Here is a 27589-nt window from a genome sequence, read left to right as displayed (position 1 = left end):
ACTCCTTATACAAGCATAATACGCAAAGGAAAATAAATTAATGCAAACAATGTATACAGTTTATGGCATATTACATGTGAATTTAGTACGTGATTTAATTATTCATACTGAATCTAAGGCTGCTGGCTGACATTCATTTAGACGCATGATGGGGTCGCACCTCCTGCCATGTCATATGTCCATGAGGAGCCCAGAATCATGCACCAGGAGAACCTGGGATCATGCACCAGAAAACTGAAAGTCAGATGCCTGACAATCAGCTAATTGTTGGCTGGGGCCAGGGACTGAGCCAGGGTTTGGAACCAGCCCCAGCGCAATCCCTGCTGCATGGACAATCAGCTGACTGTTGAGACCCCCGTGCTCAGCAGCTCTGGCCAGGCTGCTGGGCAAGGGGTATCAAAAACTCACAACAGGGGGAGCTGAAGGTCTTAACTTGCTGAAGACATTAATAAACAGTTCAGGTTTTTTTGGTGCTTTTTTTTTTTTTTTTTTTAATCCAGCGCAGTGCACAGAGGCCTTCAGACTGGGCTGCCACTTTCCAGTCCTAGGGCATCAGGCACCAGCTGATCTACACAGTGGTTTTTTACAAGTCTCAGCAGATGGGGACCCTGGTATTGGGGAGTCTCTCTCAGATGCTGGGACCTTTAAAAGCCACATACACAACTGGGCTGTACACATGTTTTTTTCCAGTGGATCTCCAGTACACAGAGACTGGGGTCCCAGGATGTCTGAAAACCACCTGTGCAGCTGGGCTGTGCATGCAGATTTTAGGGGTCCTGGAATACTGGTACTCTGGGATCAGTCTCCTTGATCCCAGGGACTCTGTGCAATAGGAATGTCAGAAAACTATGTATGCAGCTCAGTTGTACATGCAGCTTTTAAAAAACTGTGATACAGTAGGCCCATGATCAAGGAAATCAAGGAGTGTTTCAGACTCATGAAGCACTCTAAACTGCCTCTGGTGACTGGGTGGGGAACCGGTTCTGCTCTCAGCCCAAGTGGGTAGGGGACAACCATGTCCTGCACCTTACAGCTGCTGCGTGCTGGAAGTCAACATGAAGTTGAGCGCTGTGATCTGTCACGGATCAACCCCAACTTGCCATACATTCAATTTAAGATATTATACAAATGACCCACAAAGATTTTATAAAGATGGTACAAAGATTATATATGGAAAAACGTTGTGGCTCATTTACTGTACCATCACACCATAAATTTAATTAAACATGCAGCTGGGTTACTATTTAAAGCATGATTAACAGGTTAATCGCATCTTAAATGTACCATGAGCTGGGGACCTCAGAATCACAGTTCCATTGGCAACGCTGCTAATTTCACATCAATAACTTTGTGGAAAGTAATGGAAAAAAGAACATTTACCTGACAATATTTGTTGACTTTATTATTATCGCCATTAAGCTGTTTGAAAGAGGAGGAAGATCTGAAATGGCTCCTGGTAAAGTAAATTCTTCTTCATTTGAAGCCTGAAAAGAAAACCATTCAAATGCAAAATAAACACCAAAGTACAAAGAAGATATCCAGACAAATAAGAATTTGGAGTAAATATTAAGTGAATATTGTCTTACTATTATTCAAAGGAACATATGCATTTTTCTTGTACTTTTAAGGAAAATACTGGACAGATGTTAAATCTAAGTGAGTAGCATCACAATAAGCAAGGCAAAGTTCAGCTAGGAAGATAAAAACTTAAGCAAATACATTGCAGATTGAAAGGAAATGATTTGTCATATGCAGCTAATCTAAAATAAAGTTGACATTTAACTAAACTGTTAATTAGTACTTATAAGGGTATGAACCCACCCACATAAAACATGTCAAATAAAATAATTCCCACTATGTCCCTAAATATAAATATGAGTTTTTATAACCTCAAATACAGTGTTTTCCTAGTTCACTGCATATCCTCCTACTGGTGACATATTTTAAACAACACAAACCTTTTTTTTAAAACTAACTGTTAACCTGGTAGGTTAAAACAAAAATGCTTAGTAGTACTGTGCAAACAGACCTATGGATGATTAACCCCATTCACAAAAGGGGTTCAGAAAACAGAATTCTTGATTGTAGTCCATTAAAAACTGCCTGCTTACATGGTTTGCTACATTTTGCAGCCCTCACATAGAGTCTACTATTAGGTAAACTCATCAATTAACAAAACCAATTAAGCTGTCTGGTATTGGTGATGTGGTGAAGGGATAAATGAACCTTACTGAGCTTCCCCCATTTGTTTATACTGAACAGTGATTCCCAGAGGGTGTGCTGAAGCATACTAGTGTGCCATAAGTAACTGAAGTGTGCTGTCAAGCGTATGCACAGGTGGAGTCACTCTTTCCTAACACTCCAGGGACTGGCAGGAGAAGCCACAGGGCCAGCTGCTTGCACGTAAGATCCTGCAGAAGCAGCCTCAGAAGTGGGGTGATACTGCTGTCCCGAGGAACAGAACATGGGTTGGGAGGGGGCTGACAGTGGAAAGAGCAGGGCAGAGCAGGATAAAGTCCTGCCCAGCCAACCTTAAATGGCACCAACTAGGTAGCAATTCTCAACTTTTTTAGACAACCCCTGCCATATCTTTTCTTCATTTAGATCTAATCTCAGTGATTTTCAGCTGGGGTGCTGCAAAATTTGGAAAAGGTGTGGAGTGGGAAAGGTCTTGAGGCTAAAAATGTTCAGAACCACTGATATACAGATTCATCTGTTGCTCAGAGAAAGACGTATTTGGCGTCATTTTTAACAGTACACTTAGGCATTGGTATGGTGTCTCTAACAGGGGACTAGCATGTGTAATATAATTTTGAAAAAGTCTCTCCCCCTCCACCACCTTTTTGGGAATAAGAGTGAAATACGCCCCATGTAGCAAAAGTCTGGGAAATGCTGATATAGAACATGGCTACAGCCATGTCCTTATTTGTACTCTAGAAACCTTGAGTCACTGGCAGAAATTCTATATCGAATTAGTAAATCACTGAGTTCTAACACATTTAGACATAGTCAAGTTTCCTTGTGAGTTCATAAATCATGGGGCTGATGATGGTTCAGTTCTCCCACCTTAAAAGAAGCACGTGCAAACAAAGACATTGCTAGAAAAGTTCTTCTTTCCATATCTAATCTGGATCTTTCAACTAATTCAATAGATAACTGGTTTCAGATGGGACCTGCAGTCCCAGTCTATCTAGTATCTGTTGTCTGCAACTTCTGCATACAACAAAAACAGTCTGGCATGTTGTACACCATACATGCAGAAAACCACATGACAGCCATGGGCAAGCTCTCACAGCACTGCATGGTTGAGTAGGCTTCTTAGAGGTTGAAACTTGACTCATATCTGCAAGGATCTCTAATTTTTGTGTCTGTACCAAAGAAGGCTTCTTTTAGTTGATCTTCAGGTCAGTGAGACAAATGATTCTTCGCTAGTGGCCAATTTGCCTCAAAGCAGCTAGTCTTTGAGATGTGTACATTACCAGTGCCTATTAGAATACATATTGACAGTCACTCAAAGAACCATCTTGTTATTTTGATACTGTTATTAGCAGAGCACCTTTTCAATGGAAAAAAATCATTCCAGCTCCTGTCTGGGATGGATGGATCATGAGTTAGCTCCAATATAACAGTCCCTAGGTCCTTAAATTACTTCATTAAAAAAGTGAAAAATAGGACTGTGCGAAGCTTCGGTAGCCGATTCGATTTGGAGTAGGTTCGGCTCAATTTGGCAGCCAAATCTCTGAATCCGAATCGAATTAGGAGACTAATTAAAAGGTCCAAATCTAATCGGAAAAGATTCAGCGCTGATTTGGAGATTCAGCCGTAGACTAAACAGGCAGCAGTCCTCACCATGCTGGACACAGCTGTCTCTAGCTAGTAAGTCTGTTGTGGTGGGGGGAGGGAAGGAGAATGGGGAAGGGAGGGATTGGGGCTGGGACAAGCTGCCCAGCCAGGGCGGGGTTGGCGCCGTATACAGGGAGGGGGGCAGGGGATGTGTGGGATGCAGGCGTGCCAGCAGTTGTGTCCTCTTGCCCAGCAGGGGCACAGGGTGTAAGGCAGGCATGGCTCGCTCTGAGAAGAAAGGGGCAAGCATCAGCAGGGCATAGCCCCTGCTCCCAGAGCTGCTGCGCCTATATCCCACCTCCATGCTGCCTCAGCTGGGCAAGCAGCGGCAGCGCCCACATCCTGCACCCCAGCTGGGCAAGGAGCAGCAGCTGCAGCCCCCCTCCCCAAGTCCTGCAACTGCCCACCCTGGCTGGGCAGCTTGTCCCAGACCCAATCCCTCTCCCCCCCACACCCCTTTCCTCTCCCCTCTGCAACAGACTTACCAGCTGGAAGAAGCTGTGTCCAGCATGGTGACGACCGCTGCTCATTTAATCTATAGCTGAATCTCCAAAGCAGTGCCATATCTTTGGATCTGATTCGGCTGAATCAAATTGGGACAGTGATTTGAATCTCTGAATTGAATCAATATCCCTCCGAATCGGCCAGATCTGAATCAGAAGCAAATACTTGCTGATTCACACAGGCCTAGTGAAAAATGCATCTCATTATTTAATTCTAAATCAAATATGAGATTTGTAGTTCCCATAATTAAAAAGATCCAAATCTGGCTTCTGGTATGAAGGCTGCATATTATGATCAGACCTTCCATTGTCTTAACACAATGTTTAAGATAAAAGCACTCAAGATTACGCATACTATTTTTAATGACCATACTGCCTAGATGCTTAGTAAGGGACCAGGATACTGTTAAACGATGAACAAAAATATAGAAATCTCTCTTTGCTGAAGACAGAATGAAATTCATTTTGATATAAATACTTAGAACAAAGTGACTCTTCTTTATTTTGCATAATCAGGAGAATTAACAAAGCTTTTTATTAAGCCTACAAAAAGATCAATTTTATCCCTGCCAAACTTTCCTTGAGGACAAAACTGAAAAAATTCAAGCTTGACCACAACAGGCCATCCTGTAAAGGTCTTCACCTTTTTATGGTTAAGCACATAATAAAAACACATGAAAAATACAATTGCATTCATACTCATTACCTTTTGTAGCATATGGCTTATTTCAACTACTGTTGCAGCGAGAAGAGTGGAGAGTACACCGTGCTGAACTGCTGGACAAGCTGAATGCCAGCACTGAACTGTGTGTACAAATTGTCCAAGAGGCACTTGAATAGAATGAATTAACTAAAACAAATAAAAATAGAGATCAGGTATTTCCAATCTGCAATTATTTTACCACAATTAACATTTTTCAGTCAGGGTTCTCAAACATTCTCCCCTACTGTGTGAACTCTATAGTGTAAGATGCATCAAAAAAATGTGTGTACCCTCCCATCTGCTGTCATTTAACATATCTATAGCAAACAGAGCAATTGCTTACCTAGAAAACTAATTTTAGGAAAATGTTTAATATATTTTAGTTGTCTTCATGCAATTTAATAACTCAAAATAAGAAAGAATACCAACAGTAACTTCTTTGGGAATCTAAACATAGAAGCAAATTCATAAGAACTGAAAAGCACAAGGCCAGTAAAGGCAAGGGTCAAATCCTACAAGAGCTAGAGGAAATCTTGATTGGACAGGATTAATGCTTTCCTCGCACAGAATCTCTTATCCTAGCACCACCACAGAGAACCTTGTCTGACTGCTGCCAATGATCCAGGAAGCCCTCTCTTCTGGGAAAACGAGTCTCTGAAAACCATGTGGGTGGGTCAGATATGTGGTACAGTGTTTGAAAGTTACTATCTGTAACAAAGATGGATAAACAGATACAACAGATGAAAGACTTGTAAGAGAGAGTGAACAGGAGCATCAAACAGGGAAGTTTGTAGGCAATTCGCTGGGGGCAAGAGGAGGAAGAAGAAAAGGAGCCAGGCACCAGATCCTGCTTCAGGAAGGTTAAGTGAGCCAGACTTTCCTATGTGTTTAGCTTGCAAAAAGTTTGTTTGGCAGGCTGTGCGTTTTGGGTGTATGCTCTGAGCTGGGAGTGCTGCTAGCTGAGCGATTGCTGCCTCTGTCTGACAAAAGCTCTAACAAGGGGGCAGAGCCAGTCCAGGCCCAGCAGGGTATATAAAAAGGGGCTCCCCCCAAGCGACCAGGGAGTGAGTGAACAGGGGCAACACACAGGGCAGACTGCAAGCAGTTCACAGGTCAATTTGCCACCCCTCTCTTTGAAGGACAGTCTGTAAGGCAGTGATTTTTTACCTTTTTTGTACCAGGAACCATCTGTAAACACTGACAGTCAGTCCCAACACAGTAAATAGTTTAAGTAGAACCCCCCCCCGGCCCTGCCGGTGCATCTCACTCCCGGAGTTGGGGGGAGGAGGGGACAGAGGGGGTGCTGCTGCTCACAGCCCTCAAAAATTGTGGCTGGCCCCGAGATCTGCCCATAAAATTGGCTGGCTGCCTCCTTGAGTTTAGTAGACCCGTACCCATTAGAGTTGTTCAATACTGTATTTAGGGTGAAAGACTCTTCTCTCAGCAAGGAGAAGAGAGCCTCTCACTTGGTCATTTCCTATCTTCCAACAGTCAGTCTCATCCTTTTGTCAACAGGTTTGGCTCATTTCCTTCCTTCCTTGAATATTCAGCATTAATCTGGCACCCGTATGGCAAAAAAGCTACATCACAAAAAAAAGATTTCTTAACTTGCCTAATTTTTACCCCAGAATCTAGCAACACAATGTAGTCCACTCTATGTATCACTCTATGGGGAAGAATCCATTAAAGCACATTTAACTAGAGACTGTAGGGTAGGCTAAAACCTTTTTATTATTTCTTAGGCTTAAATTTTAGCTGCCAGGGGGTTGGGGAGAGAGAACCTGCAGTTGAAGGAAGTACATATAAAAGTGCTCCATTCACTTTTGCGCTCCTCACTGACATAAATCCCAATTTACATATAAACCCTCATTTACCTTTCACCACTGCTGATCCTGAGCTGGACTTGCAGTGGGCAAAATACTACTGAGTACATCTGCACCATGTGCCTGTGTTTCTGGGTTGGACTGGGAAGGGCTACAATACAAGGCACCTGTCCTGCTTGCTTTAGGATGATCAAAGAACCCTAATGAGGCAGGAGTGCATACAAATCACAGCCCTTCCCAAGCTGGCTGTGCACCAGGTATGTGGGACACTTTTACCTGGAGGTAGTTGTTAGGGTGACAGTATTTAGATCTTAGGGAACACTGAATTTGCAGCTGAATACAAGGCTATAGCTTGTGGCCCAGCAAAGGTGCTAACCATACGGCAGAATGATATGTTTAAAGTAACACTGCAAAATGCTTAGGCAAGCATTTTCCTAGCAATGTCATAGTATTGTAAGATACATAGCTCATTGTGTAAGGAGAACAGGATGTAGCCCACCAGCTATCATCAGGAGATGAAACAAAAATAAGACTTTGGAGATGAAGAAGGAGTCAGCAAGAAATGGCAAGTGATCAAAGGAAGCGGAGGTCAAAGTCTTAGGCCTGCACTCATGGCAAAAAAGCATGCAAATGAGTAAAATGCATAGGTAATTCCATGCCAATGAAACAAACAGTAAACAGAGGCGGAGCTTAAGTTAGGAGGGAATATGGGTGGAACAAAGGAGGGAAAAAGGTGAAGTAAATGTTAAGGCGTGAACCAAGGTGTATAAATGTGGAACAAACTAAGGTTCGTGGCAGCTTCCCGGTTTGTTGGAGATAGTCTGAAGCTGTCTCCATTTTGAATAAAACTGTTGTTGAATGTGTGCTGGTGTTTGCTCTCTGAGCAATTGGATCGTCGTCTCCCTAGTCACTGGGTGCCGCATGGAGTCAGGGTCTAAGAGTATTGGCACCCAATTGAGACCCACTGAAGTAATAAGTTGAGTAGAACAGTGGTTCTCAACCAGGGATGCCACTAAGAAGTTGTAGAGGGGTGACCTGCTGAGAACCACTAGCTTAAGAGGATCAGATGCATCAAATCAATTACGAAAAAGACAGTATAACAAAAAAATATATTGGCACACTAAACCCATCATATCCAAGTTTCACACCAATGTACATCTGATTAAACATTGATGCCAGTGCTTGTAGTTATAACTTTACACCCATATGGTTCCAAGTATAATAGAAAAGCAAATACCTGAAGCCCTTCTTCCCTCTGCTTTTTGAACCTGCGTGCCACACATTCCAGAGCTTTCTGAAACACAGTCTGAACAGCATGCAGAAGTGCTGCCACCTCTTCATTAGTATCAATGTTTTGAGCCAAGGAAGCTTCAGTAATTTCCTTCAGAACACACAGCAAACTTGGAATAGAAAAGCAGCCTCTCTCTGGAAACAGACAAATACCACATAAGATATGAAAACACAGTTTTTCATGGCTATTTTAAACTAATGGCTTGATAAGAAAACACAGGTTTTCATGGATATTTTAAATTAATGGTGTGGCAGCTGAAAAGTATGTCTGTGTGATAAAAGTGCTTGCTGAAGGCTCTATGAAGATTAGACCAAGTGTTTTTCTGTATTTGTTTAGCTATTAAGCTATAAGTTGTTGCTAAAAGCCTCATTATAGTTTAAGATGTAGTGAGGCCTTGTATAAAGTAAGGCCTAGTAAATTTAGGAAAGCCTACAAGTAGTAAGGCCCTGTGGCACAGTTAAAATTACCTTATCAAAGGAATGCAAGGCTTGTATTGCTATTGGTCAGTCTATGGACAGTTGAAGAAAAAGGAATCTAAGTGGTCATACATTATCAGTATCCTTCAGAAGCTATAAGTTAGCTGAAATATCTAGAAATCATTCAGAAGGAAGATGCAGCTCCGTAAAAAGGATTAGTTAGCTGTTGTCTGGATCAGTGGGCCTGTGGACCTCGAGGAGCCCAAGAACTGCATTCCAGGGTCCTTCCCAGCACCCCTCAGGCAGCATTGCTTGGGGAAGCCTGACCTCGCTGAACTTTGTGGAAAGAGAAGTTTGCTGTGTATCAGGCATCTGAGGAACTGCCGATAAGCTGCTGACGCAAATTGCTTTTGTCTGTCAGTGTTTGTCTTGTTATTATGTGTAGTTGTGGTTTTTTTAAGTCAATAAAACTTTCTTACCTTTCTACCCCCGACCACACTCTCAATCTAAAGCCTTTGCAGGTGGCTGGGACAAATGGCTTAAAATGAAATTCAGTCTCACTGTATTTAGCATATATTTAGCTTCTGAGAATCTATACTTAGATTCCCACCTGATTCAATCACCACTTTCATTACCGAATTAGACTTTTTAAATAAATAGCTTCAGGTTCTAAAAATAAGTCATTTTTACATGTCAAACATCATCTTCAACTTCTCTATATAGTGTCAAAGTGGCTCTACAAAAGTCCTCTAAAGAAACAGCTAAATTACACAGCCAGGTGAGAATATTTGGTTGCTTACAAATGTAAGCACTTTGAATCTTTCTCTTCTACAGAGTAGTGCTTTGTTTTCACAAAGAAACAAAGCTGGATTAATAAAACGAAAAAACAACTGTACTGGGATAAAAGAGAAGATGTTTCAGAGGAACTTTTGCTTTGAGAAATAATTTAATTTAAAGTGATGTTATAACAGATGGAGGCACTCTTACTATAAGTTGCATTAACTAATTCAAAATATCCAAAGGAAAGAATCAAGCCCCAGAGAAAAGAATAAGTCACGTTTCCTCTGCTTAATTCAGAGAGCAAGAAAAACGTTGCATTGTTGACACATCAGGAAACAATTAGCTTACTAAGTTTCAGTGGGAACATTTAATCAGCTTTAGTTTCCATCTTTTTAAAAATACCAAGCAAAACTGCTATATTTCCAACAGAGCCAAATAATATTGACTGCAAAAGCTGGTTAATTCATCGTTCCAAGGGCCTGAGTTTTACCCTCTGCTCAAGCTCTGCCCTTGAGCAGTGGCCTGTACCACGGAACCTTGTGAGGTCCCTTCCCACCCTACTTCCCTAATTCCTAAGGTGACTGTAATAGCAACTGATTACCCATAAGTGACTAATTATTAGTAGCTACCCACTTTCAGCTGTTTTGTAGAATGTGTTGGACAGTACAATTATATTTTTCTCCTCATAAATGTCACAAAATTGTATAGTACATATGTTTCAAGCACATTAGACTACTACTTAATGCAAAATTTTTTACTACAAAAATTTGCTATGCTACAGAGCACTTGCTATGCACGAATCACATGACTATGAGGGAATGAAACATACATTTCTGCATTACACTTATCACCAAAATAAAAGATGATCCTGTAAAATGGAACAATCAATTGTCTGTGCCTTGTTGAGGCAAGAAAGGCTAAAAAAGTGTAATTATTTGGCTTGAGGGATGCTTTAGAGGACATAAGTCTAATAATTATCAGAAGCAAATTCCATTGCAATAAATGCATAAATATTTTTAAACATGTAAGGTTTTAAGGCATAAACATTTTAATGCAAGTATTTCCACCTTGGGAGGAAAAACCTGCAGCATCCTTATAGGCTTGGCAGTGCTACGCTGGCTAGCTCTACAGAATAAAGAGACATGGGGGTCATCATTGACCACAAGATGAACATGAGTCTGCAATGTGATGCTGTGGCTAGTAAAGTGACCAAAACGCTGGCTTGCATCCATAGATGCTTCTCGAGCAAATCCCAGGATGTCATTCTCCCCTTGGACTCGGCCTTGGTGAGGCTGCAGCTGGAGTACTGCGTCCAGTTTTGGGCTCCACAATTCAAAAAGGATGTGGAGAAGCTTGAGAGAGTCCAGAGAAGAGCCACGCACATGATTGGAGGTCAGGAAAACAGACCTTATGACGACAGGCTGAGAGCCATTGGGCTCTTTAGCCTGGAAAAGCGCAGGCTCAGGGGTGATCTAATGTCAACCTATAAATTCATTGGGGTGACCACCAGGATCTGGGGGAACGTCCGTTCACCAGAGCGCCCCAAGGGATGATGAGGTCGAACGGTCATGAACTACTATGAGAAAGTTTCAGGCTGGACATAAGGAAGAATTTCTTTACTGTCCGAGCCCCCAAGGTCTGGAACAGCCTGCCATCGGAGGTGGTTCAAGCACCTACATTGAACACCTTCAAGAGCAAATTGGATGCTTATCTTGCTGGGATCCTATAACCCCAGCTGACTGCCTGCCCTTCAGGCGGGGGGCTGGACTCGATCTTCTGAGGTCCCTTCCAGCCCTAATGTCTATGAAATCTATGAAATGTGATGAATTAGCTAAAATGTTTTGTAAACAAATATATCAGGGTCCGGCAGGAGTTCAATGCACTACTAACATCACCACAGTCATAGGGATAACTCATCATTAAATAGCAGACTTCAGTGTATTTGCATGTCTTGCATAAAAGGGAGGTAATGCAACAAAAGCATTACAGATTCAGGTTCCCGATTGCTCAGATGGCCCAGACTACGTTTCTGCGGAAATTAAGCTTTAATTTCATCCTTATTGGGGAGATAACACTCCAAATGCAAACAGAATGCTGGATAGAGCAGTACTGTCTCCTGGAGCCTGCAAACAGATTCCAGTCACTACTGTTGCTTCTGGGTTAGTGAAGCGGCAGCAGCAGAATAAACAAGACCCTGATCAAAATCCCCACTGCTGTTCAGAAACCTGTAAAAAGCAAAAAAGCTGCCACAAGTCATATCATTATTGCTATTCATTCATATTACTGCTGCCAGCAGATGCTCCAAAGATCAGAAACATCCCACAACTAAGGATATTCAGGGAAAACAGGATGCAAAGCACAAAAGGCAGAGGTGATGTTTGTCACTGAAATCTTTCTTCTTTCAAACAGACAGGTAGTTCTGGGAGAAGCAAAGAGTATCAGAGATAAAACACAACCCCAGCTCCCCAAACTTTTACAGGCTGCAGAGGAAAAAAAATCAGTTTGTGATTTTTCCTTACAACGTACCTGTTTGGATAACTGAAAGTGTAAAGTCTAAAAGGCGTGCCTGGAACTCTGAATTTCCGAGCCCAACCATGACAACGTCTTTGCACACTGTCAGATATGTCTAGACAAGGAAGTCAAAAAATATTATCAACACTTCTGCTCTTATGTTTAAGACCAGTGTTTTAATAAAAGCTAAAAATAATAGACACCAAAGCAAGTTACTAATCCTGTTTTAAACCTCTATATTTTATATTTTAGCTGAAGCAAATACAAAGAAAAACACACCTAATGTTATAATATGAACTCTAACAGCATGGTAATAGCTTTGGTGCAAGAGATCACACAGGAACAGCGTAACGCTTACGAAATATACATTGCTAGAATAGAAGCTAGAGGCTAAGATTTATAGCAAAACAAAATCTATGTATTGCACAGATTTTTAGTTTCCTTCAGGTCTTATTTTGCAAACAGTCAGATACATATTAAAATATAGCTATTCTTTTATCATCTTATCATTGAAAAAAATCAGGTAATATTATACAGTGTCTCATGGTTCAGAAGAGCTACAGTGCCTCCTCTTCTCCAAAATTTTATTTAAAGCAAACTGTTCTAAATCCAACTATTTAATCATATTAATTTGACTTTTAGCAGGTCTCGTGCAAGTGCAGCGTACATTCACTGATGCAGTATATATTCAATTTGCAATCCAAGACACAGTTTTAGGAGTGCTGACTGGAACGAGAGGGGATTGGACAGGATGGGTCAGAGGCACAGCTGAGGAGGCCTGGTACCAGACAGCAAGGAGTAACATTTTACATGCTAGCAATTCTAGGATTCTACTAGTTGGTATAGAGAGAGACAGTAAGCTTCAAACACTGGAGGTGCCAAGATTGTAAGAACTAGTAGGGAAATAGAAGTGAGAGGAAGAGAGACAGACCAGTCTTCTCAATGAACCTAAAATGGCCAAGACCTCATGACAAAAAGCCTAGGTCTCTGATTTCTTTTACCATGTTTCTATCATTCACACACAACAAACATTTCACAGCCCAACTGTTTCTCCCAATCTCCTGCAATGAAGTAAGTCTCCTCAAAGCAAACTGAAAACTTGGCAGTCACAAACAACCACAATGGGACCTAGTGAAGGGAGCACTGGACTAGGTCCAGAAGGCCAGTGGGAGAGGCCAAGAATAAAACTGAGGCCTCCTGGTGTCACTCCATGTCTGTGCATGTTTCCCCATGTGCAAAATGAGGATTGTGATATAAAGCGCCATAAGAACTGCTAATAAAAAAGTGCTGCGTGAAAGTTGGGTATTATAATTAGTTTGGCTCCAAAGCTAAATCTATATCATAAGTTTAACTACCCAAATAATAACAAACTCTTAAAGATAATGTTTTTCTTTGTGCACAAAAAACTAGAAAGTTAACTGGTTAACTTCATAACATAGTCACATTTGCCCTTTAGTGTGCATTCTGCCTTTCCAGAATGCTAAGGTTAGTGATGCTCAAGCCTCTGAAAAAAATAATTTGTATCCCATTTCACCAGAGATTATCTATGGGACAGTCTTCCTCCTATACATTGCTGTTGACACAATTTAGAGAATTTAGGGCTGAAATGAGGTTCTGAGATGGATTCCTCAAGGTACATGCACTCCACACAACTTAGATTACATGTACGTGGACAGGGCTCAGATCCAGTTTTCGTTCAGAATCAGTTTTGCCTCAAACTGATTTTGCCCAAACTATTCAATACAGCTACACATAATGCAGAGAATGCCACTGGACTACAATAGCTACTGCAAACTCTGAGGATGAGGACAGAACTTAGGCTGTTTTGACATATACCTTAACATATTCTATTTCCTGGTTTTGAGATTTAAATCTCTCAACTTGATGTTCTTACATAGCCACATAATATCTAGTACTATCTCAATTCTGCATTAACCATGTGGATATCCCTTTGTGAAAACTTTTATCCCAATTTATGGGTAGTAAAATAGATACTGAGGAAAAGAACTGTGCCAGGGTTTGGATACTAACCTGGGACTTGGGGAATAGTTACATTCTGTGGTGTGCCTCAGATTTCTTGTATGAGCTTGGGAAGCCTCAGTTTTCCGTCTGTGACATGGGGATAATAGTACTTCCCCATCCAGACAAAATTGCCATGAAGACAAACACATCAGACCAGTGGTGTTCAACCTTTCTGGCACATGAGTTCGATGAGTAGGGTACAGCCAGTCCACAGGCCTGATCTGGGTCCAACCACACGCTGACCCAACACATCAGCCTGATCCAGCATGCGGGGCCATGTCATCCAGACTGTGGGACTTCCCACAGGTCAAAAATATTTTGCAACGAGGGAGCAGTAGCAATGTTAATTGCCATGGGGTTCACCATTCCCATGCTGCCAAGTTTCTGAGCTCCATGGGCTGGATAACTTGGCTCTGCATGCTGGATCCACCTTGCAGGACATGCATTGAACACTGCTGCGTTAGATCAAGGTGGTCAAACTGTGGCACATGTGCCACAAGTGATAAGGCACCCTCTGTATATGGCATGCAGCAGACTGGTACAGGGACTGGCAACACAATGGCAGATAGGTGGAAGACACAGAAGCTGATGATCAGGCAGGGGAATTGGAGTGGAAGCCAGGGAAGGTGTAGAGCTAATGTATAACATGCCTACCAAAAAGACTGACTTATGAGGCACTAGCCTATGAGGCATTTTCCTAGGAATCATGTACTTAAAATGTACATACAGACTTGTCCCATAGGCAACATGGCACGTTTTAACTTTAGCATTAAATACCTCTATAGCATCATCTTTAGAACAAGATGAAAACCACTTTCAGCTTCCGTTTATATCTGGATAATATCCTTAATCTTGTGGAAGCTGATGGAGATGAGAGCCCCGTTGTCATTTCTAGACCATACCATCCACCCACTCTCTCAATACAACTGTTTACCACCAACAAAATAGAGTATTTCCCTACTTCTCCAAATCACTGTGTAGATAAATTAGCGTGAGGAGCAGTTTTCTTTTAATATTTGATAACAGCGAGAAATGTTCATGTTTCCAAACATCTCCATAGATACGTACTGAATATTGTTCACCAGTTAGATTTTCACCACTTTCAACAATCCACTTATTTACAGAAAAAAAAATGTGAGGTGAAACAGCTGGACTGCAAATATTTAAATACTACCATAACATTCTGATTAGTGGTTTGCAATTACTGTCCCTAAAATTGTAGAACTCCTCTGAATAAAACATTCAAAAATTGCATGTTACTGCATGTTAGGAGTCTGAGACCTCCTACCTGGATGATTAGCTTAGAAACTTCAATGTGTGTTGAAATATCTGCCTCCTGCTCATCCATGAGGATAGAAGGTAGAACTTGACTTTCTATCCAAGCAGCGGTCGCCTTCAAAAGTGACAGGTAAACTTCTCCATCTGAGGAAAACTGAACAAAAAACCAAATCAATAAACAGTTTGCCAATCACTTTTTATCTCATTAGTAAAATCCAGAATTTTGCTGAAAATAAGTAAATATACCTTGTGTTGAAGATGAATACTTAATCTGCAGTAGAGAGTAAAGGCTCTTAGGGAAATTGCTTGATTGGTGCTCTGAGAGTTTGTATCAGCTGATTTCAGAATTGAGCCAAGAACCTCCTGCAATATTGAGCCAAGAAATATAATATTTACTTTTAAAACCATGGTTTATTTACAGAAAATCCTTTTTATACTTTGCTTTTGGCAAAAAATTGAAATAAGAGATTTTCTATGAGATCAAGGATTTCAGAAAGTGACTGGGATGCTTTCAGCTGCTTCAAGTTTTCAGTGACTAAGTTCATACTTTAAAGGAGCTCAGTTTTAACAAAATGGTCTGAACGAACCTTCTGCAAATCAGATTAAATTGGACTACCAAATCTGAGACACCTAAAAGCCTTGGATTTTTTTTTTTTTACTATTTTGACCCAAATCTTGTAACACTGTGACTTATTCTTCTTGTTGGCTGAACTGCTAGCTAAGCACAAAGCTCAGAGGTATGCAACTTTTAAATGAGAATAATTATAACTGGTCCAAATAAAAAGCATTGCTTTACACGTAATATGCTAAGAAATGTAACATTACCTTTGAAGCAGCCAGTGCTTTCAAAAGCTGGCTGAGTTTCTTTTTGGGGATAGAGAGTAGACAATCCCGATTCATGGAATGTGTCAGTAAGTATTCAACATAATCAAGTGCTAATTCTGGCTTGGACTCTTGTGTTACTTGGATATGAACTCGCCTTCCTGATGCTGTAATGCTCTATGTGAAGAGAAGAGAAAAAAACATTAAGCAAAGAGATATAAAAAAAGAGTGCCCCGATAACATATATTCTTTTGAATTACTAATATACCATTTAAGCAAGTATCTTTTAATACAATAGGATACATAATTAGAGTGCAGGAGTTTTTGCACACCTTTCTAGGAGTTAGCTCATCAGATATCCAATCACAGATTAGTTCCACAACATGTCCTACTTGTCCCCACCGACATAAACAGTCAATAAGGGTGGAATATTTGTTTTCATCAGCTCCTTTCTGAAGATTCCTCAATTTAGAGATCACACCACAGCTAAAAACAATTTCAGAGATATTGGGTGTTATTAACTGAAATAGCAACAACTCAGAAATAGAATGTACTAATACAGAGTTTGACAATTGTCTTTTACTTTATTAGTAACATCAGAGCTTGTAGACCTTCATGGTATATTTATTTATTTTCATCACAGCTGGCTCAAAGGACTATATTTATACCTACAGGCTTTACTACTTTATCTAATTCACTTAGTTGATTAATTTGCCTGGACTGGTATCTTATTTAATGTTGTATTAATATTAAATAATACAAATAATAAAATTACACTTACTGAAGAGACTCTGTCCTATAGTTCTGATATTAAAAAAAAAATAGTACCTGAATGTTGGGATAGCAGAAGCAGGCATGAAAGATGCCAGGATAATTAATGGAATCACACAACAATCATCCTAGGATTAAAAAAATATACACACATTAAATTATAAATGTACTGAACCCATCTGACTATTCATCAGTTACACCAAAGGCAACAAGAATGTAAGACACGTTGCCAAGCACAACCAAATTTTCACTGTAAATTAATACAAGCAGCCATGACTGTGACTCCACCCTATTTCTTTCCATTTAAACAAATGCTAAAAAAAGAATGAATGGTAGCTGCAGTACCACACTGTTAAGGTACTTATGTTAGGTAAGTAATTGTTTTTCCTTCTCTGTTCTCACCTTACTTAAATTGCTAGCCTCTCAAAGAGGTGGATCTGAGAGCTATTTAAAAGACAGCAAGATCATTTTCTGAAAGTGGGTATGAGACATGAGCACAAAGCCTACAATAATACTGCTTAAACATATGGACTAAACTTCAAATAGAAGCCTGCACTACCAAGTTTTAATGTGTTTTGTAGCGCCTATCACAATGGGGCCTAATTAGAAGGCCTCAATGCTACTATCTTCACACATTTATACATACATATATGCCCTTGAGACAGCTTTGAATGTGATGGAATTTATTGAAATCAGGCTAGGACATGCTAGCTGTATTCGTTTGTATAGAAATCTAAAAGGATAAGACAGTGTCTGAAGATAAACTATGTCCCCTGGATCTATCTCCATGAATACAATATAAAAAAAGTTATGTATGGGTTTAGTTCCATATTGGTAACAACTAAAAGGTTTGTCAAAGGTCACTGTAAAAAGTAATAAATACATCAGAATCAGAAGGCAAAAGAACCTTCTATTCTTTCACTTGTCTTCTTTAAACTAAGCTTCTGATCAGAGTTGCTTTCACATGCATGCAGCTTTCTCAATACCAGAAAGCACCTCAAAATTTGGGTCAAAAATTGCCAAAGATGAAAAACATGCCCACATTGGACCTAAAGCCATGTCTAATTAAAAATATGGAGCTTCCACTTTGAAAGTTTTAAGATGGTTTTCATAATTCTTGAAGGCTCCCCAGAAATATACTTTCTATAGACTGCTGCATAGCTCAAACATAGTGAAGGAAATTAACCTGTATTAAATACTATGCTGCCACAGATAGACTGTTTCCAGTAGCTAAGGTAGCTCATTTAAGTTAGCTCTCTACACCGATCAGCATCTAGTATTGTTTTGTGAAAGGCTGTCCAGTTCCTGAGTGGTTGTGGACTGCTTGCTACAGTGCATGCTGCTCCTTCCCTACCCCCCCTTCCACACCAGCACCCTGGAGTCCCTGGAGCCTCCTAGGTGCAGATTCCCTTTGCTCCATGGGCAGGAAGTGGAAGCTGGAGAAGGGAGAGGGAGCCCGGAGATTCCAGAAGCAGCACTAGCAGAGGGTAGGGAGGTGGGGGAAAGAGACACCCAGACCAGTAGCCTAGGGGCTGCAGGTTAATCCTTTGGGGGCTGCCAGCTGCATAGCCCTGGTTTAGTGTATCCTCTAAGCCAGAGGTTCCCAACCCCTGGGCCATGGCCCAGTGCCAGGCTATGGCAAGCTGGCTGCCGCACTGGAAGTCCACAAGTGACCAGCATATTGCGGAGCGGCAGCCAACACTTAGGGTGTTATATTCAGTATACCCGTCACTTCCGGACCATATTTTGCCGGTCCTCAGTTTGCCAGTCGCAGTCACTTCCAGTCCATGGTTTGCCAGTCTTGATCTAAAAAGGTTGAGAGCCCCTATTCTAAGTAAAATCCATCCCAAAAGGGTTACAAGGAAGGGCACACAGAAGCCGCACATCAAATTTAATAATAAACAAATACATCACAAGAATGCAAGCAAGGCAAATTAAGAAAAAAATATTAAGAAAGTAGAAAACGAGTCAGGGTTTAAACTGTCACCTGCGGAAGCCAAAGATAAGCTCGAATGAAAACTACAAGAAAAAGGCAGGTTACTCCTTAAATGTAATTTCACATGGAGTATTTTGTTCTCACAGAGAACATTGACAGCCATTGCTTTCCAAAGAGTTCCTTACTTCAGTGCCAAGAACATATTCACTCTCCAAAAGTGGGGTCCCATGACAATAATCCAAAGAGAACAAGTGGTTTCTTATGACTATATCAATACTGAATATCATAAACCTTCTTCTGCTAAAAGCTGGAATTGGAGACTGCTCTCTGTCTTTTTTTTTAAAAAGGAAATTCCCAAATCTTGCTGCTATTTGTTTATGGTATCATCAAAACACCACATAAGAACATTTAATTTCAGAAAGACAGACAATGAACATGCATGGAAACCACTACAGTAAAAATAATTTAAAATAAAAAATGCAGGTCCCTAGAAACTCATGGGGCCAAAATCTAAATATACTTCAATTCTTAATCTAGATCACTAATCTTTACCTTAAATACTTTAAAATACTCTGGTAGTACAGAAGCAAACTTTCTGATTGTGTAGACTTTGGCTTCTTCATTTTGATTAAGTGCTTTGTGTATACTTCTCCAGAGAATTACAGTAATCTCAAGTAAACTTGCCATGGAAGTTGCATCGTTTATTGACAACACATTATTCAGCACCTGTAATGCAAACATTTTGAGATTAAAATAACTAATACTGCCTAATATGAATGCAGATTAAAATTAAGTTAAAAACTGAAAAATCTCATCTATATTCTTCACTTCACAAAAAAACCATTGCAACAGTAAGGAAATATAAATTTTACAGTTCAGATTTAATCTGTACACAAATCCATTCATTATACTAGACTCACATTTGAGTACATTTTATTGCAAAATCCTGTATAGCATACTTAAAATAACCACTGGTATGAAACAAGCAGCCATTTTAAGTATGGCTTGGATGCGTCCTAGCTTGCGCTGCTTCTTGACTAACCTACCACTCCTTCTGATCCTGCAGTATCCTGACAGCCACATCCTTCTTCATCCCTATCTCCAGAGAAGCCCATATGTTCCCTTCTAACATTACCATTCTCCTTCGTGTTACTTTTTGACTACCATAGTATCATATACTCTAAATATATGGCCATGAAAATTAGGGAAACTAGTCCATTTGGGGGATCCTAATCACCACAGCATTGACAGAGCTGTGTACTTAAACCAGCTGAGCTTACAGTGCTGTGTCCTTATTGTCTCAAAACTAATTAGCAACTATTCATGTTTAAAGTTTCTATTACCCACCACAACAGTGACTGTCATAAGCCTTGAAAATGAGGGGAGTTAGTTAATTCCTACATTGCTAATATCACAGCCTTGTTAACAAAGCTCCTTGAAGTACACCCTGGCATTAGTGCTGTGGTATTAACAGACCCAAAACTGATTAGGACCCTTCATTTTCAAGGATTCTAAGAGCTGCTTCTGCCTTCACCATTCCTCATTCAGTTAAATGGTACATAATTAGTTACAAAATGGACAATTATGGTTAGCATGCAATTAACCAGAGTACAACTAAGTTGCAAGAAGATGTTGGGGCTGAAAGATGCTATGCATTTCAGTGGTTTATGTGCACTTAAGTACTCTGCAAATGAACAGAATTTGTTACAATATACACAGCAAACACATTAGACCCAGGATTGCATTAGGAGTTAAGTAAACAATGTACTTATTCAGTACGCACAGAAAGTTATTAGAGATTAACAGAAAATGGAAGTTTTGTTGAGACTTTCTTACACTTATGTTCTCCTTTTCACTTTCTTCATCTTTATCATCATCACTTTGATTCTCTTTTGACCTTTGGATGCAGGCATTTAAGCAACGCCGAATAGTGAGCATCAATTTGGCTAAATTAAAAACAAAGCAAAGAAAAAGAGTAATTTAGACATTTGGAGCATTTGTCCAGGCAATGATTATTATATGTAATGATAAAACTGTTCTGGGGAGGTAGAGATATGACCCAGACAGAGTTATCTAGACAATTCTATTAAAAGTACATTTACTGTATTTAGTTGTGTAGGGGGAAAAAAAGTGTGTGTGGGGGGGGGCCCTGCGTAACCATCAGCCTCTACTTCCCAATATTGTATTTACTCAATTCTAAGATGAGATGTCTGCCCCACCTATTCAACATGGGGAAAACAAAGCCTAATCTTAGAACTATCACAGCTGGGAGAAACAGTTCTGTAGGGACTCTGGGGCTCCTCCTGTGCCCAGATCAGCAGGGGAAGCAGCCAAACTGGGTAAACGGTAGAGTGGTAGTCACCAAGGGGACAAGGGATGACGGGCATGGGTATCATCCCTTGTCCCCTTGGTGACTACCACTCTACCACCTGCCCATGCTGCATCCCACACATGCTTTCCCCTTGCCTCTGCTCCCCCTCCACAGCCCCTGCCTACCCTGGCCCCTACTTTCTCCTGCTTTTGCTTCCATCCCTGCCTGCTCCCTCACCACAGCCGCAGGGGGACAAATTTAAGACGATCCCTCTTTTAGACATGAAAAATTATAAATATACTATCATTTTCGATGTCTAGAATCTAATTACTGGGACGTCATCTTAACTTCAAAGTCATCTTGGATTACGGTAAATATAGTAGTTAGAAAATACCTAAACCCTTTTGTAAAAAGTAAGGATCAATGGAGGTAACTGATTTTTTCTGAAATGGCTGTTAATTTAATGGACTATGCTCCAAATGCTGTGGATTTATGTCAAGGATAGCATCATTTATGAAAAGATGCGTTTGTCTCATTGACTCAGGAGCCCCTTTTCAGATCCAAGGTGCCAGAAAAAAATTCACTTACACAGACAAAATGAACTTGTGAATGTAGCACATGCTTGAAGAGGCTTGAATCCAACAACCAAAGTGCAAGCCTCTGTTACAAGCTTACGTAGTTTAAGACATCACAATCACACCTTCATTTTCTACGCAGACACACCCTCAGCAACCAAAAATTCACTGCTCTCTTGAGGCTATGTATAGGAACTGCTCCTTGGGAAACCTCCTGAGCCTGGAGTTTCCTTATTTATTTCTGGAATGACAGACTCCTAGAAAAATAGCTTTATTTTTTTCATGTGGTGGGATGAATTCAATAACATTATTTGCTAAAAGGTGTAATGTGCTGTAATGCATCTTGCCAGCACTTCAGAGCCAAAACTATTTTCACTGGAGGAATTTTGGAAGAATTTTTCTGGAAAGAATTCTGTAGAGCTAACAAATGGGCAATGTCAATAGCCTATTAGTCTGGTATAATCAAGCTATTTTGACCTATATAGCACCTTCCACACTAATGTATTGAATTTCATTAAATACTTTATTTTACCGAACAGGATACTTGGATACAGAAGTCAACCTTTCCAACCTCTGTCTTCCCTTCAGTAGAAGATAAAGCAGTCATGTTGACAGGTGCACTACAACAGCTGAGAACAGCATCCCAATGAGCTTTGGGATCTCCAGCGCTATTAAAGCACAAAGAGCTGACTACTATCACTAGGGTTCAAAGCAGTTTTATACTTGGTGTAGGAATGTTATTTACTGGTGTCAAGAACTTCTAAAATTTGAAACTTGGAAGCTCTCTGCTAATAACAAGCTAAAACCAATGTTCCAACAGCGATCTACTACTGCTAAAAACTATGATAAAAATTAGGCCAGTGGTCCCCAACTGGTTGACTGGGGAGCCTCTTTTAGTCGATCCTGGGCTGGGGGGACTGGATGTGTGCACGCATGCTTGTGTGCCCCCCCCCCCCAGCCCAGCAGGTCAATCTGGGGGAAGGCAGGTACAGGAGCCAGATCGAGGCCCCCGCAGGGAGGGAGGGAGGTACAGTCCAGCCAGGAGCAGGGGAACGTAAGTGGGGCCCCAGCCCAGCTGGGTGATGGGAGGATTGGAGCCCAGGGGGTCATCCTGGGATGGCAGGCTACCCACCACTGGGTACAGCCTGGAGGAGGCCCTGGGGGCACATGACCCCCACATCTCTGTGCAGGACGGAAGCAGCTGCTGCTGTGCCTCAAGCTCCACTGCAGCAGGCCACATGTGGGCACGGCTCAGCCCAACAGCAAGATGCACTTGGCGTCTGGCCGCTCCCAGGCCAGCTGCAGTAGGGCTCAGGGCACAAAGCTCAGCCCACAGCATCAGCTGCTTCCACTGCACACAGATTGGGGGGTGGGGTATGTGCCCCCCCCAAACGCAGGGCAGCGTGGTTGGCTACAGCAGTGGTGACAGAGAGAGTGGGGCTGAAGCAGGGGCAGCTGAGGTGGGGCAGGACAGAACCACAAGTGACTCATCTGGGGGACACAGGGAGGGGGAGGCACGTACCCCGGGAGGGCACGGGGGGCACGTGCCCCCAGATCTGCATTTGGGGTGGGCTGCAGCTGTGGGCTGGGCTCTTCCCAGCATCAGGGCTGGTCTGTGTTGTGCTCAGGCTGGGTAGCAGCGGTGCTGGGAGCAGGGCTCCAGGGGTGGGGGGAGAGGCAGGCTGCAGCTACCCAAAAATTCGCTGAAGGCCCCCTAACCTTCGCTCTCAGGGCTGCTGCCGCCACCTGGCCCAAGCACAGCATACATCAGCCCCGCCCCCCCCACGCCAGGAACAGCCCAGCACAGCCTTCTACTGCCCCTTCTCTCCTCCCCCGAGGGCATGGGGGCCATGTCCCCAGGATCTGCACGAGGTGGGGCAGCTGCCACTGCGGGCTGGGAGGCTGCACTAGGCTGTTCCTGCTGGAGGCTGGGCTGCACTGCACTCCAAGTAGACAATGGTGGCACTGGGAGTGGGGGTTGAGGGAGCTACGGTGAATTTTCAGGTGGCTGCAGCCCTGCTCCTATTGCTGCCGCCATCCAGCCCAAGAACAGTGTGGGTCAGCTCCCCCACCCAGGAAGAGCCCAGCCTCAGCTGCAACCCACCTCGTGTGCAGATCTGGGGGCATGCAACCTCCATGTCCTGCCAGGGTGTGCGCCCCCCCCCCTCCCTGAACCAGCCGCTCACGGCTCCCTCCTGCCCCTGTTCCAGCCTCACTGCTGAAGCCCCACTCCTTCCCACCTGCCCCTGCTCCAGCCCCACTCCATCCCTCACTGCAGTTGGGGTGGGGGCAGACTGAGGCCCCAGCGGTGAGGGAGGGAGTGGGGCTAGGGCTGGGGCATTGATCTGCCCCACACCCCACGACCCTTTCCTCCACAACAGACTTACCTGCTGAGGGGGTTGTTCCCCCAAATAATTTTTTCTCCCTCTGCCTCGATCTTCCCCCCTTCCCTCCACACAGACTTACCTGCTCGGGGGAGGGAAGGGGGGGAGGGCTGGCAATAGATCTTGGGTTGCTTTTAAATTCCAAAAGTGATCTCCTACTTAAAAAGGTTGGAGACCACTGAATTAGGCTATACTTAATGAAGATGGCCAAGAATTGTTATAGTATGCAGTACTTTACCTATGTTGGTAGGGGCTGTATACTCATAAGCATACTGGTAGAATTTTCTGGCTGCTGCTGAATTCATCTGAATTAGCGTAACACAACGTTCACACCACACCTCCTCAGGTTGATTAACAGGCAAGAAAGAGTTGAACAGGAGATTTACTATACGCCGTGATACTGGACGTGAATCAACTTCAAGGCGGGTCAAAAGATGGTCCATGGGACAGATTTTCCAGAACTTTTTTTTTTTTTTTTTTTTGGAAGAGGAGAGAAGGAGAATGAAGTTAGAGTAGAGAAAGCAAGAGACAAAGAAACAAGCTATGACAAGTATATTTTGAAAAGTATTGGTTAATAGTGGGTGCATCTACATGTGCTATTAAGTTGGCACTGGAGTTAACTGGTCCTGGGCACAGCATCTACACGTGCACCTAGGACTGCAGCAAGTGGAGCCAGGCAGAAGCAGCCCCAGGCTTCATGCTGCAGAGAGGCTGGCAGGAGTCTGGCTCCCCAGCTGGCTGAGCTGACCAGGAGCAATTTGCACCTGAAGGTCTCCATCCACATGAGTGTTTGATCACAATTAATTACTCCACCATAAGATAACACTGTCCCAACAATACTACTTTACAGCCAAGTTAGTTAATTTACTGCACCCATGTGGATGATGATGTTTTACTGTGGAACTAATTAGTCAACTCCGCAGTAAAGCGCATGTGTAGATGAACCCATTGACTATGAACAAAACTAATCACTGCATGGACTAGCATTTGTTTTTTTAATGAAATGCTAATATCCACTACAAGCAACAGCAAACCGTACATCATATCTACCATTCAGGGCCACAGCCTGCAGAGCTTCCCCATGAACCCATGGACTGGATGACATGGTGCTAGGGGCCAGATCTTGCCCGCAAGCTGGGATTTGAGCATCCCTTCACTAGAATAATGAAAAGATCAGAGTATATTTTTGCCAACTAACAACATTTAAATCAAATATTTGGGTTTTTTTCTACTTTATAGAGCCAGTTTATTGAAAGATCAGAGTATGACTATAGGCACTTATCATCTAAGTCACATTTTCACTGCCACCCTGGAAACTTTTTGATGTTATAACTTTGGTGTACTGTCCCTCCCACTACAGGGCAGGGGGGATGCAGGAGCAGATATGAAGTTGCAAACTGTTGCTGAAAGTATGGCTGGCAAAAACCTTTAAAAATGAGAAAAAAACCCTATGAAAATGATGCACACACCGAACATACACCTTACCTTTACAGCTTGACATTTACCCTAGTGCATGTGTGAGCTTGCATGCAATCCCCCTCCCCATCTCTTTCTTTCTTTTTTAAAGACAACTAATCCCTTGAAATTCCATCACTGGCAACACCTGGGTAATCCATACGGCTGCCCCTCAAGATCTGCTGTTTAGATCTCTTGACATTTATGCTAACAGTGTTAATAACAGCAATTAGGAGGTTGTCATCTTCTTGGAGGACCACCAGTAGAAGGAATAAGATGCTCTGGCTGAGGGTTTCTATGAGTGGTAAAACTCAGACATTTTCCAGAATTTTCCAGGATCTAGAGGCAACTGAGTTCTAGTGGCACAGGCTCCAATGCCCATTCCCTTCCTACATGATCCTGCCCCCAAACCTGTCTCCTTAGTATACAGAGAGCTTAAAATAGGCACCAACAGAAATCTAATAATGCACAGCAGGAGAAAGAGGAGACCTCTTATGCTCTATTGCAACTGTGCAATATATTTGTGACAAGTATTGCACTAATTATTTTATCATTTAAGAAAAGGATCATTTTGTGTCGCTTCCTATTCCATTTGCTCAATTTCTCTCCCTCTTCCTTGTACCTTTATACATTCTTGTGTGTAGCTTGGCTCCTTTCTCCCCGATCTGATATTCTTTTTATATTAGTGACCCTGCCCCACTTTCTTTTCCTGACAGCTCTGTTCCCTTAACGCTGGTTGTATCTCTCACAAGTAACAGCTGCCCCAAAGGAAAAGTTCAAAATGAAAATACTGAAACACAACCTCTCTCTTCCTTTTAGGAATACTGTATTCATAAATATATAACCTTCACAATAAATGCTTTATTCTATTTATATCTCCTACTAGCTGTCTCAGAAGTCCTACTTATCCTACCTTAGCAGCCCTGGCAGCCTTAATTTTCAGCAGCATATCAACAAAAGCCACTCGCACTTTCTCAGAATTGTCATGGAGACTGTATTTTACTGCTGGCAGGAGCTGCTCCAGTAATGGGTGGCTCAGTGCATTCTCCAAAATTATAGGCAGACACTGCAACAGAGAAAGATCACACTGAATAAAAATATGAAAAGAACAGACGTGCATAACTTGAACTAAAAGTGATAGAAATTACTGAACTAGAACATGACACTTATAAGGCCAAATAAGAAAGTGGCAGTTGTGTAAAAGTGGCAGTTGTATTTACATTCTTTGCTAAAATAGTCAAATCAAGGTGTTAAAAGAAGAACAATTCAAGCTCTTGAATGAATTGCTTTCATTTAAATAAAGGGGTCTACATTTAAGATTTTTTTTGCATTTTAACAGTGCTTTTGTTCAAGACTTGTATCTGAAGACCACCCTGATGCCTGGGAAGTCCGCCGTGCTGGCATTTCGGAGGCAGAAGAGCTGGGATGTTGGTCAGCCAAGCAGGGAAGGGCCTTTCCAGAGATAGGAATCACATAGTAGGTATGCACAGGCAAACCTAAAAAGGACTATAAAATGTGCAAAATATACCACTTAAATCACACTATACCACTTGTTCTCTCTTTCTTGTTGTGATGCCATAGAAAAAAGTTGGATGCCATAGACGTGCCATAGAAAAAAGCCAACAGTTGTTGGGTACCTTTTATTTTACCTTTCTAAAATTATCTAGACAAAGTCTGGTCAAAACATCAAGCAAAGACTATGGTCCTTAAATCTTTAGCTCCACAGAAAAACAGGAACCAAGATAACTGGATGTCACAAAGCCTCTCAGTCTTTGCTTCCAATACTCAGTGCTGGAAGTATTTTATTTTTCTGCTTTTTTCAAAATATTATACAAGTGTCACTCAAAGTAATGCCCCCTGTCTTTTTTCCCCCCTCAGCCAAATGTTACTGAAAAAATACTGGAAAATACTGCATGGAAAATTTGTAGATCATCACTGAACCTACAGCTATTTTTCAGCAGAGCCTCCTTCTCAGTCAACAGACCTTTTCCATTGGTGAACAAGGGCAGGCATCCTAACATAGTAAAAGTCCTTGTCATATAGCCTCTATCACTTGGCTATCATCCTTGACCTCTCCCCCTGAACCGCCCCCACTGCTCCACCAAAAAAAAAAAACCCAACAACTTCTCCCTTCATTCTGGAGGCTTTATGGAGGATGGGATGGC

At 42.0% G+C, this 27589-nt stretch overlaps 1 protein-coding gene across 2 annotated transcripts in view; it reads right to left on the bottom strand.

Annotated features, from left to right (window-relative positions):
* The window catches only part of NCAPG2 (non-SMC condensin II complex subunit G2), a 74599-nt gene that overhangs the window by 12949 nt on the left and 34061 nt on the right, over positions 1 to 27589 (bottom strand). For both annotated transcript variants that reach the window (XM_090047598.1, XM_090047599.1), the window contains exons 13-25: positions 26338 to 26490; positions 24208 to 24430; positions 20536 to 20645; positions 19252 to 19425; positions 16821 to 16891; positions 16325 to 16478; positions 15996 to 16169; positions 15417 to 15533; positions 15181 to 15324; positions 11886 to 11985; positions 8110 to 8297; positions 5053 to 5196; positions 1381 to 1484 (exon numbers count right to left, since the gene is read on the bottom strand). In XM_090047598.1, coding sequence (XP_089903724.1) covers positions 1381 to 1484; positions 5053 to 5196; positions 8110 to 8297; positions 11886 to 11985; positions 15181 to 15324; positions 15417 to 15533; positions 15996 to 16169; positions 16325 to 16478; positions 16821 to 16891; positions 19252 to 19425; positions 20536 to 20645; positions 24208 to 24430; positions 26338 to 26490 — 1856 coding nt within the window. The remainder of the gene's footprint in view (positions 1 to 1380; positions 1485 to 5052; positions 5197 to 8109; positions 8298 to 11885; positions 11986 to 15180; positions 15325 to 15416; positions 15534 to 15995; positions 16170 to 16324; positions 16479 to 16820; positions 16892 to 19251; positions 19426 to 20535; positions 20646 to 24207; positions 24431 to 26337; positions 26491 to 27589) is intronic.

The sequence above is a fragment of the Crocodylus siamensis genome, chromosome 5 (genome assembly GCF_052110815.1).
Source record: "Crocodylus siamensis isolate JL-2025a chromosome 5, ASM5211081v1, whole genome shotgun sequence".
NCBI lineage: Eukaryota > Metazoa > Chordata > Crocodylia > Crocodylidae > Crocodylus > Crocodylus siamensis.
The sequence above is the reverse complement of the archived record's forward strand: the minus strand, read 5'-3'. Positions and strand labels throughout refer to the sequence as shown.